Here is a 15481-nt window from a genome sequence, read left to right as displayed (position 1 = left end):
ATCTACTCTGTCTAGGCCTGTCAACATTCGAAAGGTTTTAATGAGATCCCCCCTCATTCTTCTGAATTCCAGCGGGTACAGACCCAGAGCCATCAAATATTCCTCGTATGATAACCCTTTCATTCCTGGAATCATCCTTGTGAACCTCCTCTGGAACATCTCCAATGCCAGCAAATCTTTTCTAAGATGAGGGGCCCAAAACTGTTCTCAATACTCAATGCGAGGCCTCACCAGTGCCTTATAAAACCTCAGCAGCACTCCCTGAGATGTATTCTCAGACATCTTGAAATGAATGCTAACAAGGCCTTCCCCACCACCAACTCAACCTGCAAGTTAACCTTCAGGGTGTTCTGCACAAGACTCCCAAGTCCCTCTGCATCTCAGATTCCTGGATTTTCTCCCCTTTTACGTAGATTTAAGGCAGAGGTTGCTACATTCTTGATTAGTGAGCACATGAACGGATATGGGAAGGCGGCACGAAATTGGGGCTGAGAGGAAATGGCGGAGCAGACTCGATGGGCCAAATAGTCTAATTCTACTCCTATATCTTATGGTCTTGTACACTGGTTTAAATGCCACATCGTTTAGACTTTAGTAAACATAGTTCAGGTGAACGTAGACAGCGTCAGCTTCCGGAGGCAGTCTCACATGTGTTATTGAAGCATAGAGCAATAGATGGGAGAGAAATCAGGCCCTGGGAAGCAATATTGTTACTTTGGGTAGATTGATGGGGTATACACAAGAGGCACGATGGAGGCATAAGCAATTATTTAAATTAGTAAAACTTGTTGGATTCTTTAAAACAATTTAAATCAATAACATTGGGTGTTTATATATTTATTTATTTTCCTCAGCTCAAGCTGGTAAATTCTGAGTTACGGGCATAGCCAAGCACGCTAACTTCTCAATTGCTAGAAACTTTCGGACTATTCTTATGGTTTTAGTATTGTGGCTTTCTGAAGACTTACATAGATGTTGCTGTGTAGCCCTAATTGTTTAATGCTATTGTGTAGTGACTTTGGGACAAGATCAGTTGTAGATATTACTTTCGGGACAATGTAAACCCATTATTATTAGTATTAATATTTATCCTTGGGGGTGGTGGAGTTAGGACCAGTCTCCTGAATCCTCCTCACACTCCGGGTCAGTAGGCGGCGGTACTGCACCGTTTTTAGTTGGTCTCCCAAACGCCAATAAAAAGCAACGGAAGATTCGGCCTCTTTTGCCTCTGTGCTGCCGCCTTGCCGCCAGCTTTGGCCTTTTGCTCGTCCACCCCATCGTTTCTCTGTTCTTGCAGCACTTCATCAAAATGGCTCGAAGCCTCATTCGAGACTTCCAAAGTAACGTGGGGCACGAAAACACCAGGGTCCACCAACGGCCCAAACAGAGGGTATTGCACTTAAACTGCGAGGATATACATTCAAAGGCCAGGTGAGGGGCAGAGGGAAAGGGTCAGGGAGGGGGGGACACACGTCGCGAATGGGTCAGTGACGGGGGGGGGGACACACATCGGGAATGGGTCAGTGAGGGGGGGACACACGTCGCGAATGGGTCAGTGACGGGGGGAGGGACACACATCGGGAATGGGTCAGTGACGGGGGGGGACACGTCGCGAATGGGTCAGTGACGGGGGGGGACACACATCGGGAATGGGTCAGTGACGGGGGAGGGACACACATCGGGAATGGGTCAGTGACGGGGGGGGACACGTCGCGAATGGGTCAGTGACGGGGGGGGACACGTCGCGAATGGGTCAGTGACGGGGGGGACACGTCGCGAATGGGTCAGTGACGGGGGGAGGGACACACATCGGGAATGGGTCAGTGACGGGGGGGGACACGTCGCGAATGGGTCAGTGACGGGGGGGAGGGACACACATCGGGAATGGGTCAGTGAGGGGGGGGGGACACACATCGGGAATGGGTCAGTGAGGGGGGGGGGACACACATCGGGAATGGGTCAGTGAGGGAGGATGGGACACACATCGGGAATGGGTCAGGGAGGGGGGGACACACGTCGCGAATGGGTCAGTGACGGGGGGAGGGACACACATCGGGAATGGGTCAGGGAGGGGGGGGACACACGTCGCGAATGGGTCAGTGACGGGGGGAGGGACACACATCGGGAATGGGTCAGTGAGGGGGGGACACACGTCGCGAATGGGTCAGGGAGGGGGGGGGACACACATCGGGAATGGGTCAGGGAGGGGGGGACACACGTCGCGAATGGGTCAGTGAGGGGGGGGACACACGTCGCGAATGGGTCAGTGAGGGGGGGGACACGTCGCAAATGGGTCAGTGAGGGGGGGAGGGACACACATCGGGAATGGGTCAGGGAGGGGGGGACACACGTCGGGAATGGGTCAGGGAGGGGGGGACACACATCGGGAATGGGTCAGTGAGGGGGGGACACACGTCGGGAATGGGTCAGGGAGGGGGGGACACACGTCGCAAATGGGTCAGTGACGGGGGGAGGGACACACATCGGGAATGGGTCAGTGAGGGGGGGAGGGACACACATCGGGAATGGGTCAGGGGGGGAGGGACACACATCGGGAATGGGTCAGGGAGGGGGGGAGGGACACACATCGGGAATGGGTCAGTGAGGGAGTGGGACACACGTCGGGAATGGGTCAGTGAGCGGGTGGGACACACATTGGGAATGGGTCAGCGAGGGGGGAGGTAAGGTGACACCATTCTCTCTGGACCCCTGGGGCGGCTGTGACACCCGACCTACCTGTGATCTGCCTCCTGTCCTGGGTGCGCAGCCTGCCTCCCGTTCCCGGCTCCTGTGGGAGAGAGGGGGTGGGGAACAAAGCCAGTCAGAGGTCAATGGGGGAATTCAGGAGTGATGCAGCCCGCACCCCCTCCCTCCCTCCCTTCCTCCCTCCCTCCCACCGTCCATGTGGCCTCCCTCGTCCTCACCTCGTTCCTCCGGGGCCTCGTCCCCCGGAGCTGCCTCGATCCCTGAGGTCCCGCATCCTCCGAGCCGTTAGAGGAGCTGCTGCTTTTCTGGGGTTGGCATGGGGGCCGGGTCTGGGGGCAGAGAGAGTGGAGGGAGAGAGAGCAGGGGGGCAGAGTGGGATGGGGGAGAGATGGGGGGTGGAGGGAGGGACAGAGAGAGAGGGGGCAGAGGGGGAGTGGAGCGGGATGATGAAGAGGGACACAGAGGGGGCGAGGAGGGAATGGTGGAAGGAGGGTTTCGAGAGAATTGGGGAAGGAGGGGCAGAGATAATGGGGGAGGAGGGTGTCGATAGAGGGGCAGAGTGGGGTTGAGAATGGCCAGAACATGGGTGAGGGGAAGAGGAGGGAGATGGAGGGGAGGGGAGGGGTAATATAGTGGGATGAGTGGAAAGGGGAGGAGGGAGGTGAGAGAAAGATCGGGGGAGATGTGATGGGGTTAAGATATCAGTTATTTGCAGGATGTGAGCGGGGAAGAGACTGCGAGATGATAATCTGCGCTGGGTCCCTGTGTCCGACCCGGACAGGGTGGGGACAGTCTGTGTGTATCACAGCCGACATCCACATTTACCTCACCCCAACACCGGCCCCATCACCCTTCCCCTTCCCCTCCCCTCGCCCCACCTTTCCCACTCCTTCCATTCCTCTGTTACCCTGTTCCCCTCCCTCCCGCTCCAACCCTCGGTTCCCCTCCCCTCACCAACCTTCTGTTCCCCTCCCTCCCCGTCTGTTCCCCTCCCCTCTCCCTCCAATTCTCCTCTTCTCTACTCCTCCCATCCTCCCTCCCCTATCCCTCCCCTCCCTCCATTCCCCTCTGTTCCCCTCTCTCCCCGTTCTCCCCGTTCTCCCCTCCATTCCCCTCCTCCCCTCTGTTCCCCTCCCTCACCCTGCACTCCTCTGTTGCCCTCCCCCTCCCTCCAATTCTCCACTCCTCTACTCCTCCCATCCTCCCTCTCCTATCCCTCCCCTCCCTCCATTCCCTTCCCCTCTGCTCACTGTTCCTCTCCCCTTCCTCCCTACCCTCCTCTCCTCCCTCGCTATACTTCCTGTTCCCTCCATCCCCCTCCCCTCCTGCTACGCCTCCCATTCCAGATGAAGGGGGGGGTCGGGGAAGGAGGGAGAAAGGACTGTGAGGGGAGGGGGAGGTAGGGAGGGGGCCAGAGCTGGTTGAGGCCTCACCTGGTTGAGGAGCTCCCTGCACACACCCCTCCCTCCTGCCAGGCCGGGGAGCAGGATCCCCTGGATGGGGCGGCCCTGAATGAGGGCCTCTGGGGTCGGGCCTGCCTCCTTCCCTTCACCCTCCTCCGCATCTTCCAGCTCCTCCGCCGGCCCGGCGCCCCTCTCCTCGCTCCCTCGGGAGCTGGGCCGCTCCCCGGCCTCGGCCTCCTCCTCCTCCTCCTCTTGGCCTCGGCGGGTCCTCATGAAGCGGAACAGCCCCCTTCGCCGGCCCTTCCTCTTCCTCGGGACGGTGGCGGTGGAGGCTCCAGAGGTCAGGGGCCTGTGGGCAAGGGGGAGGAGAGCAGCTGGTCAGATCAAGGCTCAGGGACCCTGTGGCACGTGCCCTGTCCCACGCAAGTGGTGACCACTGCAGTCCCCCCCTCAAACTCATCATCCATCTGTGGCTGAGAACGGGGCAGGGCACAGGAAACAGGAAATCAATCTCAGACCACAGAAAAATAAAGCACGGGGGGCACAGGAAAGGACCTTCAAAGAAAACACATTTTGTAAGCAAGCCACCAGCTCAGCAACGGACACAAAATGGAGGAACTCAGCAGGCCAGGTCACTAAAGAGTAAACGGTCGACGTTTCGGGCCGAGACCCTTCAGCAGGGCTGGGGACAAAGATGGGAAGTCAGAGTAAGAGGGTGGGGGAGTTGAGGAAGAAGTACAAGGTGGTAGGTGATAGGTGAAACCGGGAGAGGGGGAGGGAGTGAATTAAAGAGCTGGGAAGTTGATTGGTGAAAGAGATACCGGGCTGGAGAAGGGGGAACCTAATAGGAGAGGACAGAAGGCCATGGGAGAAAGGAAAGGGGCAGGAGTACCACAGAGAGGGTTTATAGACATCCGTTAGTCTCGTTAGACCATGGATTTGCGCCTTCGAAGGTTTCCAGGGCACAGGTCTGGGCAAGGTTGTTTGGAAGACCAGCAGTTGCCCATGCTGCAAGTCTCCCCTCTCCACACCATCGATGTTGTCCAAGGGAAGGGCATTAGGACCCATACAGCTTGGCACCGGTGTCGTCGCAGAGCAATGCGTGGTTAAGTGCCTCGCTCAAGGACACAACACGTTGCCTCAGCCAAGGCTTGAACTAGTGACCTTCAGATCACTGGACCGACGCCTTAACCACTTGGCCACGTGCCAACACAGAGCGGTGATGGACAGGTAAGAGAGAGAAATGGGAATGGGGAATGGTGAAGGTGGGGTGGGGGCAATTACCAGCAGTTTGAGAAGTCGACGCTCATGCCATCAGGTTGGAGGCTACCCAGACGGAATATGAGGCGTGGGTGTGGCCTCGTCGCGGCAGTAGAGGAGGCCGTGGACTGGCAGTAAATTCCAGTGAGTACAGGCCCAAAGCTGCCAAAACCCACCTCACATTCTAACCCCTTCATTCCCAGAATCATCCTCGGGGACCTCCTCTGGGCTCCCTCTGGTGACCACACGTCCTGCATGTTCCCGTTGGGCTGAAGGTTGTCAGGAATGCTGCTCAATGAGATCTTTAGGAATCCCAGTGGATCAGGTGCTTGAGGGGACCTGGAACGTCACCAAACACCGTTGCAAATTTCTACGGCTGTACGGTGGTGGGGAGCACTCTGACCGTCTGGTGTAGGGGTTCCAATGCTCAGGATCACAAGGGGGCGCAGAGGGACACAGACCCAGCCAGGTCCATCAGGGGCACAACCCTCCCTACCTCCGAGGGCATCCTCCAGAGGTGGCAACATCCATCACTAAGGACCTTCACTGTCTAGGACAGACCCTCACCCATCGGGGAGGAGGAGGGACAGGATCTACCAGCATTTCAAGGCACAGCCAGCGCGGCCTCGTACGTAGGAAGTCGTGTCCGGCCAGTCTCTCGGAGTTCTCCGAGGAGGGAACCACGAGAGTAGAAGAGGGCAGAGCGGTTGGATGTCACCTGGGAGATTTTCGCAAGGTTCTGCGTGCAGGCTGGTCTGGAAGGTTAGGTCGTAGGGACGGCGAAGGAGCCATTTACTGCGCTGGCTTCCATCGAGGGACTGAGTACAGGAGTTGGGACGTTCCGTTGCAGCTGTACAACATCTCGGTGAGACCACACTTGGAGAACTCTCACAGGAAGATTCTCATTATAAGTTTCTGAATTTTGAAAGGCCTAAATAGAGCAGATGTGCAGAGGATGTTTCCAATAGTGGGATGGTGGGGGGCGGGGGGTGATCCTAGGTCCAGAGGGCACAGCCTCAGTATCATAGGATGAGGAGGAATTTCTTTAGCTAGAGGGTGATGAATCTATGGAATTCATTGCCAGAGACATTGGGTGCATTGAAAGCTGAGGCTGACAGCTTCTTGATCAGCCGGGGTATCAAAGGTTACAGGGAGAAGGCAGCAGAACAGGGTTGAGAGGGAAAATAAATCAGCCTTGATGGAATGGTGGAGCAGACTCGATGGGCTGAATGGTCTTGTGTTATTAAACTAGAAGGAGTGCAGACGAGATTTACCAGGGTGTTCCGTGGACTTAGGAGCCCAAGTTACAAGACTGTGTGCACTAGGACTTTGTTCCCTGGAATGTCAGAGATCAAGGGGTGACCTGCTAGAGGTAGATAAGGTCACGAGGGACACAGACAAGGGTGAAAGTGCACAGTCTCTTTACCCAGGGAGGGGGTAGTAAGAGCAAATGGGCAAAGGTTGACGATCAGGGGCGAGAGGTTTAAAAGGGATCTTCGGCAATTTCTTCACCCAGAGAGTGGGACATGTTTGGGGGGAGCTGTCAGGAATGCGGTGGTTGAGACTGGCACGTTGAAGAGCCATCTGATCAAGTCCAGGGATAGGACGGGTTTATGGGCCGATGATCAGGCAGCTGGGACGACGCTTTCTGGACAACACGGCTGGGACGAGGCTTTCTGGGCTGGCAGGGACCAGTTGGGCCAAATGGCCTGCTGTGTGACTCTGTAACTCAGAGCCTCGGAGAGGGAGGGTAGGGGATAGGAGGGGCACTTACTCCAGACCACCAAAATCCTGCGGGCCATCGTCCAGTCTGGGAATCGCTCCGTTCTCTCCCAGTCGCTCGCTGGGTGGGACAGGCTAGAGAGAGAGAGAGACGTGTTACCCTTGTCCAAATCTTCCTGAACCTCCAGCCCCCTCTCTTCCACCCCTGAGCCTCCCTACAGCCTTTCTCACCAGATCCTCCCCTACCCTCTCCCACACCCCCACTCTTCCCCCCTGACTCCTCACTGACCTGGACGGGGCTGCTGAGGGGCTGAGGTGCTGCTGCCCTTCCCTGGGAGCCGGTATCGCCTTTTGCCCCCTCGGTGGGAGGCTCCCCCAGCCCCTCCAGTGAGTGGGAGCGCAGGCTGCTCGTGGTGGAGGAGGAGATCTGAGCCGAGAGAGTCTCATCCTCGGTCAGGGGATCCGGTTCCAGGTCACTAACGCCTGTGGGGTCAGAGAGAGAGAGAGACGGTGAGGGGAGAGAGGTTGGGAGAATGAGAGGGTGAGGCGGAAGGGGAAATGTGGTACTCACTCAGATAGGTAGAAGCTGGGCGGATTCTTCGGCTGTGAGTCGTGTGTCTGCGGACGGCCAGTGTGTCCTGGAAAAAGAAACAACAGATTTGTGTGTGTGTGTATGTGTGTGCATGTGTGTGTGTGTGTGTGTGTGTATCTGTATTGGATTACACGATGATGTGGAGGGAGATTCACTCTGTGTCCGGCCCCGGGAGTGTGTGATGGGACGGTGTGGAGGGAGATTCACTCTGTGTCCGGCCCCGGGGGTGTGTGATGGGACGGTGTGGAGGGAGATTCACTCTGTGTCCGGCCCCGGGAGTGTGTGATGGGACGGTGTGGAGGGAGATTCACTCTGTGTTTGACCCCGGGAGTGTGTGATGGGACGGTGTGGAGAGAGATTCACTCTGTGTCCGACCCCGGGAGTGTGTGATGGGACGGTGTGGAGAGAGTTTCACTCTGTGTCTGACCCCGGGAGTGTGTGATGGGACGGTGTGGAGGGAGAATCACTCTGTGTCCAACCCCGGGAGTGTGTGATGGGACGGTGTGGAGGGAGATTCACTCTGTGTCCGGCCCCGGGAGTGTGTGATGGGACGGTGTGGAGGGAGATTCACTCTGTGTCCGGCCCCGGGAGTGTGTGATGGGACGGTGTGGAGGGAGATTCACTCTGTGTCCGGCCCCGGGAGTGTGTGATGGGACGGTGTGGAGGGAGATTCACTCTGTGTCCGACCCCGGGAGTGTGTGATGGGACGGTGTGGAGGGAGAATCACTCTGTGTCCGACCCCGGGAGTGTGTGATGGGACGGTGTGGAGGGAGTTTCACTCTGTGTCCGACCCCGGGAGTGTGTGATGGGACTGTGTGGAGGGAGTTTCACTCTGTGTCCGACCCCGGGAGTGTGTGATGGGACGGCGTGGAGGGAGTTTCACTCTGTGTCCGACCCTGGGAGTGTGTGATGGACGGTGTGGAGGGAGATTCACTCTGTGTCTGACCCCGGGAGTGTGTGATGGACGGTGTAGAGGGAGTTTCACTCTGTGTCTGACCTCAGGAGTGTGTGAAGGGACGTTGTAGACCAACTCCATGCAGTGGGAGAGTTCGGATCTTACAATGCTGGTGGAGAGCTCGTCATCTGTGCTGTTGTCTGGTTGCTCCCTGCCGCCGGGAAGGGCGTCCTGCCATCCACCGATGGTCGGTGATTGCTTCTCCCTCAGAGTCTGCACTTGAGCGATGTGTTGGACCTGTGTTGGTGGCCCAGAGACAGTGGTCAGACACTCTCCCTGTCCCCTGATGCCCCCTGCCCTGAGATCTGGTCTCCAAGCTCAGACCTCCTTGTCCTCAGTTGTCCATTCCAGTCGTTGTGTCCGTTACCCTGCCAATCTGCAGGAGGTGAAGGTGAGATCGCCTCTCAAACCACAGTGCTCCTTCTGGTGAAGCCGTTCTTGCTCTGACGGAGATCTTTCAGGCCCTTCGGCCCATCTGCTCCTTGCCCACCAGAATTCACATCCGAGCCAGTCCCACCTGCCCGTGCTCGACCCTTACCACCTCCCCCACTCCAAAGCAGGAGTTCCCAACTATTTTTCTGACATGGACTCCTCCGTGGAGAATCCCTGTTCTCAACTTGTCCTATCCAGGTACCTGTCCAATCACCATTTAAATGTTAGTTCACCTATCTGCATCAATCACTTCCTCTGGCAGCTTGTTCCATACACAAACCACCCTCTGGGAGAAAAAGTTGGCCCTCAGAGCCCTATTATCCTTATTATCGGCGGGAGGAGAAGATGGCGACGCGCCTGCGCAGCCCTCCGGTGAAAATGATATCGTATCCGTTAAATAGGGGCCGTGGACAATTCTGATTTGATGGAGACAGACGTGAAAGCGCAGAGGAACATCTGGAGAAATTTCTGAAACACTCGTTCGCTGCTGTCGTTACTGCGCGGTCGGGAATCTTTCGGAGGGAAGGCCTCAAAATCCCCGGCTTTGCCTGCTGTTGGCGACCCAGATTGAGGTCTAACCGCTCGGATAGAGATGCCGCTCAGTACTCGGTGTCAGAGGGCTGATCGGAGGCTCGAAGTTTTCGGATGACTCAGAGTCGGACCATGGTCAGGTATGACGGAGAGTTTTTCTTCCTTCTCCCGTCTGCGGGAGATGTGGGACATTTGAGAAACCTTGAACTTTAACTGTGCTCATGGACTTCTTCAAGTTATGGTATTGTTGCACTGTTGTAACTATATGTTATAATTATGTGGTTTTGACAGTTTTTTTCAGTCCTGGTCTGTCCTGTGTTTTGTGATATTACACCGAAGGAAATATTGTATCATTTCTTAATGCATGCATTACTAAATGACAATAAAAGAGGACTGTGTGTCTTCATAATCATATTAAACCCTTTAGTTTTAGACTCCTATACCCTGAGAAAAAATACTGTGGCCATCCACCTTATCTGCACCACTCCTCATGACTTTCAATCTTTGTTTCTACAGGGGCACAATTGAGAGCATCCTGACTGGCTGCATCACTGCCCGGTATGGGAACTGTACCTCCCTCAATCGCAGGACTCTGCAGAGAGTGGTGCGGACAGCCCAGCGCATCTGTAGATGTGAACTTCCCACTACACAGGACATTTACAGAGACAGGTGTGAAAAAGGATCATTGGGGACCCGAGTCACCCCAACCACAATCTGTTCCAGCTGCTGCCATCCGGGAAACGGTACCACAGCATAAAAGCCAGGACCAACAGGCTCCGGGACAGCTTCTTCCACCAGGCCATCGGACTGATTAATTCATACTGATACAACTGTATTTCTATGTTATATTGACTGTCCTGCTATACATAATATTCATTATAAATTACTATAATTGCACATTTAGATGGAGACGTAACGTAAAGATTTTTTACTCCTCATGTATATGAAGGATGTAAGTAATAAACTCGAGTCGAGCCGAGTCACGTCACATCACATCAAGTTAAGTCAAGCCAAGCCAAGCCAAGCCAAGCCAAGCCAAGCCAAGACAAGCCAAGCCAAGCCGCCCAACATTCCCACGAACATCCAGGTCTATCTTTTCTTCACCCTCTCCAGTTTAATCACTCCCTTCCTACGTCACACCCTTCCTGTCACAATCTTTTAAAAGGAAAAAAAATTCCAGTTTGGATACGGATTGTGACCTTTCTTCAGGAACGGTGCGGGGAGGCAGACAGTGGAAGAAACGGACAGCCAACATTGCAGAGTGGTCCGGGGAGAACTTGGCCGCAACCCAGGCACCCGCGGCCCACGACCGTGAGAGAGAGGGAGCGGCTGGTGCAGCGCTCATCTGTACAGCGGCCGTACGACCCGGACAGGCTGCGGGACCCGTAACCGTAACGTAGACTGTACTTTCTCAGTGTCACCTCGCGGGCAAGCGGTGTTCCTGGGACGGTCTACCTTTTATGTCGAACCGTTTGCCTTTGGACTGGTTCACTTTGTGTTGCTGGCGTCTCATTTGTGATCGTGGGGATTGTTAAACTCTCTTTGTATATATCACCTTTATTCAAAGTGGGTAATTGAATAAGCACACGGTGTTTTCAAAGCCTTGTAGTTGTTGTCTTTGGGGGGATTGTCGCTTCGTCTGGACACCCGGGCCATCTGATTGCTCCTGAATCCCACATGCTCCGGGATATATTTCAAGGGGGAGCCTTGCCAACCCCTCATTGTCCGGTGAAACTCAAACCAAATTCTTCTGTGGATAGCGAGATCGCCAAGATCCTGTCTAGTTAGCCTGAATCCTTGTTAGCTTTACCGGTTAATTTCTGCAATAAATCTTTTGTTGTGTTTGAATTGCTGAAGTCACTTGAGATGGCTGGTGACCCTGACACTTTGTAGGTAAAAACACCTGCCCCGTGCATCTCCCTTTAACGTACCCACCCCCCCCCCCCATAGCCTTAGAAACTTCTATCGGGTCCCCCTTTTAGCCTCTGCCGCTCTGGAGAAAGCAACTTAAGCTTGCCCATCCCCTCCTTACTGCGCCGAGGCAGTGTAGCGGCTAGCCTGACGTTGTTCCAGCTCGGGGCGTCAGAGTTCGTAATTCGGAGGTCAGTTCCGACGTCATCTATAAGGACTTTGTACGCCTCCCTGTGGAATGCCTGTGCTTTTTCTCCCCGGGTGCTCCGCTTTCCTCCCACAGTCCAAAGGCGGACCGATTAGGTTAATGGGTCATTGTAAGTTGTCCTGTGGTTAGGCTGGGGTTAAATCGGGGGTTATTGGGCCTATCCCGAGTTGAATCTCAATCAGTAAATAGATAGGTAAGCAAACAACAGCACGTTCCTTCTAATCCAGGCAACCTCCCGCTGAATCCCCTCTGGACCCTCTCCACAGCCTCCCCTCCCCCCCCGTAAGACTGTGGTTTCAGCGGTGTCTTGTACCACCGTAACCACGGTCGTGAAGCGAGTTCTGCGATTTGGAGCCAGGAGAGGTGAAGGAACAGACACCCCCAGTGCCTCCAGTGACCCCGATGTCTGAGATCGCCCCGCGCACAGCCGACACCTACCAGGGTCTTGTGGCATTGGTAGAGTTCGTGCAGGATCTCGTCCAGCAGGGCATTGGTCAGAGAGGTGACCAGGAGCAGGGTCAGCTCGCTGCAGGAGAGAGGAGGGACGTTAAACACACGCACCGAGGGTAGGGGGGTGGGTGGAGAGTCACTGGGGATGATCCGGGGGTGGGGGGCAATGCCAGGGACAGGACGTTGCAGACCGAGGTGGGGAACATTACCAGGGATGAACCGATCGGGGGAGCGTTACCAAGAACGGACAGGGGAGGGGAGAGGGAGAGCGTTACCAAGGAGGGGGAGGGCATTACCGAGGGGAGGAGAGCCGTTACCGGGGAGAGGGAGGGCCGTTACCGGGGAGAGGGAGGGCGTTACCGGGGAGAGGGAGGGCCATTACTGGGGAGAGGGAGGGCGTTACTGGGGAGAGGGAGGGCCATTACTGGGGAGAAGGAGAGCCATTACTGGGGAGAGGGAGGGCCGTTACCGGGGAGAGGGAGGGCGTTACCGGGGAGAGGGAGGGCCGTTACTGGGGAGAAGGAGAGCCATTACTGGGGAGAGGGAGGGCCGTTACCGGGGAGAGGGAGGGCCGTTACTGGGGAGAGGGAGGGCATTACCGAGGAGAGGGAGGGCCATTACTGGGGAGAGGGAGGGCCATTACTGGGGAGAGGGAGGGCGTTACTGGGGAGAGGGAGGGCCGTTACCGGGGAGAGGGAGGCCATTACCGGGGAGAGGGAGGGCATTACCGAGGAGAGGGAGGGCCATTACTGGGGAGAGGTAGGGCGTTACCGGGGAGAGGGAGGGCCGTTACTGGGGAGAGGGAGGGCCGTTACTGGGGAGAGGGAGGGCCGTTACCGGGGAGAGGGAGGGCCGTTACTGGGGAGAGGGAGGGCCGTTACTGGGGAGAGGGAGGGCCGTTACCGGGGAGAGGGAGGGCGTTACCGGGGAGAGGGAGGGCCATTACTGGGGAGAGGAGGGCCGTTACCGGGGAGAGGGAGGGCGTTACCGGGGAGAGGGAGGGCCGTTACCGGGGAGAGGGAGGGCCGTTACCAGGGAGAGGGAGGGCGTTACCGGGGAGAGGGAGGGCCGTTACCGGGGAGAGGGAGGGCGTTACCGGGGAGAAGGAGAGCCGTTACTGGGGAGAGGAGGGCCGTTACCGGGGAGAGGGAGGGCCATTACTGGGGAGAGGGAGGGCCATTACTGGGGAGAGGGAGGGCCGTTACTGGGGAGAGGGAGGGCCGTTACTGGGGAGAGGGAGGGCCGTTACTGGGGAGAGGGAGGGCCGTTACCGGGGAGAGGGAGGGCCGTTACTGGGGAGAGGGAGGGCGTTACCGGGGAGAGGAGGGCCATTACCGGGGAGAGGGAGGGCCGTTACCTGGGACAGACACAGGTGGGGAATGTTATCGGGGACAAACCAATGGAGGGGAGGTCGATACTGGGGACAGACTGAAGGGAATTGTTAAACCCCTCGCCCTGGGACCAGAGGTCTTGTCCCCTCACTCCATGGTTGTAAGGCACGACCCCACCCCGATGCTGCTGGTTCTGACCCCTCACCCCATGGCTGGAGGTCACGACCGCACCCCCCCCACCCAGCTTGGGAATGGAGGTCATGACTCCTGACCCCTCACCCCAGGGCCAGAGGTCACCACCCCAAGGACACACCTGACCTTCCTGTGAATGGCCGCCCCGCCCTGCTCCAGCACGGCTGCTCGGACAAAGCCGCCCGGCGCAGGAAGTCCTGCCCACACGACCCGCAGCTTCTGATTGGTCTCTGCCCGGCGTGCCGCTAGAGGGCAGAGGTCACGGGCCAGGGTCACCATTGAGTCCAGCAACACCTATGGAGGGGAGAGGGCAAAGGTCAACAAGGAGAGTACAAGGAGGGTTAATGGCGCCTAACGGCGACTCCTTTCCTTGCACCTTCGAAACAGCTCTATCTCCATCTATAATATCTCTATTTTCCCCTTTCAGGGTTCTTTTGAAGACCCTGACCTGGAGTTACACGTTGACTACAGTTCTTTGCAGGAATGGGACCCGCTCTTGGGGTTCCATAACCGGCCGTTGTTCGGCCAAAGAGTCTGGTTTGGATTCAGAAGCCTAGGATCTCAGGACTCTGGAGACGGGCGGATCGAGGGTCGGTATCAGGGCAGGAGACCGTGTGTCGTCGGGGGAGTTGAAATATCTACGGCTGTGTACCTGGAGACCCGAGATCTTTGAGATCTTCAGGCACGAAGCTCGAAAAAAGCGATGTAATGAACTTTTAACATCATAAACCAGCAAGTTTCTTTTTCTGTCTCTCCACTCACTGGGAAAATGGAGACACCTCATTCTCCCTTATTAGGGAGAGAGAGAGCCTGTGGTCTGTCGAATACCGGGTGAACAATGTAGTCTTTGGGGTAACTGCCAGTCTGTGTCTTTGCCATTGCTTTGCTCATGCTTGAGTGCTCAGTGGTGGGTGCTGATGCTTTTTTTTGCCAGTGGGAGGAGGGGGATTGTTGTTTATTGCCACTTATGCGCGGGGGGGGGGGAAGCTGGGGGCGACTTTGAGCTTCTAACATTTAACTGTCATTCATTCTTTTGGGCATTCTTCTGCTTTCATGGATGCTTGCAAAGAAAAAGCATTTCAGGATGTATATTGTAGACATTTCCTCTGACATTAACTAGTACCTTTGAACCTTTGAACAAGGTCACAGGTCAGGGTGAAGTCGGGATTCAGGGAGGGACCGAGGTCCAGGAGAGGATTCTGGGAACAATAAGGGTTCAGAGGTCAAGGAAGATTCAGGAGGTCAGGGAAGGTCCATGACATCATGGTGGGTTCTGGACGTTAGGGAAGGTCCAGGGGGCAAGGAGGGTTTTGGTGGCCAGTTTTCAAGGGTCAGTTATTGAGGAGGGGTCTGGTGTTGATTCTGCAGGGGTCAGGGCTCAGGGGGTGCTCACCTGCAGCTCACTCTCTAGGCTCTGGGTCACCTCGGCTGAGGCCGCCTCCAGCTTCAGAGTCAGATGTTGGTGCAGGACGTCCGCTGGGCCAAGTCGTAGAGACTGGGGAACAGCTGCAGAGAGCGGGAGGGGTGAGGGTGAGGAGGGGCAATGAGGGAGGGGGTGGTGATGGGGGAAGAACGATCCCCCCACCTCCCGTCCCACATAGACAGCTAGCATTAACACAGCGCAGGGAGGGAGGAGAGGAATGCAGAGTGGGGAAGGAAGATGGGTGGGGGGATGAAGGGAAAGAGCAAGGGGTGGAGAGAGGGAGGGATGTGGGGGGGGCCAGGGAGGCAGAAGGAAGGGGAGAGAGGGGAGGGATTGTGAAGGACGGTAGTGGAGGGCAAGAGGGT

At 56.5% G+C, this 15481-nt stretch overlaps 1 protein-coding gene and 1 long non-coding RNA gene across 4 annotated transcripts in view; one reads left to right on the top strand and one right to left on the bottom strand.

Moving 5' to 3' along the window:
- Positions 1 to 15324, bottom strand: part of LOC140203852 (uncharacterized) — a 39820-nt gene extending 24496 nt beyond the window's left edge. Inside the window, exons 1-10 of one of the 3 annotated variants that reach the window (XM_072269991.1) lie at positions 15087 to 15324; positions 13815 to 13987; positions 12159 to 12246; positions 8681 to 8875; positions 7663 to 7729; positions 7381 to 7574; positions 7144 to 7226; positions 4140 to 4458; positions 2925 to 3035; positions 2737 to 2788 (exon numbers count right to left, since the gene is read on the bottom strand). In XM_072269991.1, the coding sequence (XP_072126092.1) occupies positions 2737 to 2788; positions 2925 to 3035; positions 4140 to 4458; positions 7144 to 7226; positions 7381 to 7574; positions 7663 to 7729; positions 8681 to 8875; positions 12159 to 12246; positions 13815 to 13987; positions 15087 to 15305 (1501 nt within the window). In that variant the 5' untranslated portion in view covers positions 15306 to 15324. The remainder of the gene's footprint in view (positions 1 to 2736; positions 2789 to 2924; positions 3036 to 4139; positions 4459 to 7143; positions 7227 to 7380; positions 7575 to 7662; positions 7730 to 8680; positions 8876 to 12158; positions 12247 to 13814; positions 13988 to 15086) is intronic. The other 2 variants (XM_072269992.1, XM_072269993.1) reach the window with 2 other exon arrangements.
- On the top strand, positions 1242 to 11201 carry LOC140203855 (uncharacterized). The gene is made up of 3 exons (XR_011887400.1): positions 1242 to 1431; positions 9472 to 9741; positions 10118 to 11201. It is a non-coding gene; the product is annotated as an uncharacterized lncRNA (long non-coding RNA).
- Positions 15325 to 15481: the final 157 nt, after the last annotated feature.

Source organism: Mobula birostris, chromosome 10, assembly GCF_030028105.1.
Source record: "Mobula birostris isolate sMobBir1 chromosome 10, sMobBir1.hap1, whole genome shotgun sequence".
Taxonomy (NCBI): domain Eukaryota; kingdom Metazoa; phylum Chordata; class Chondrichthyes; order Myliobatiformes; family Myliobatidae; genus Mobula; species Mobula birostris.
The sequence above is the reverse complement of the archived record's forward strand: the minus strand, read 5'-3'. Positions and strand labels throughout refer to the sequence as shown.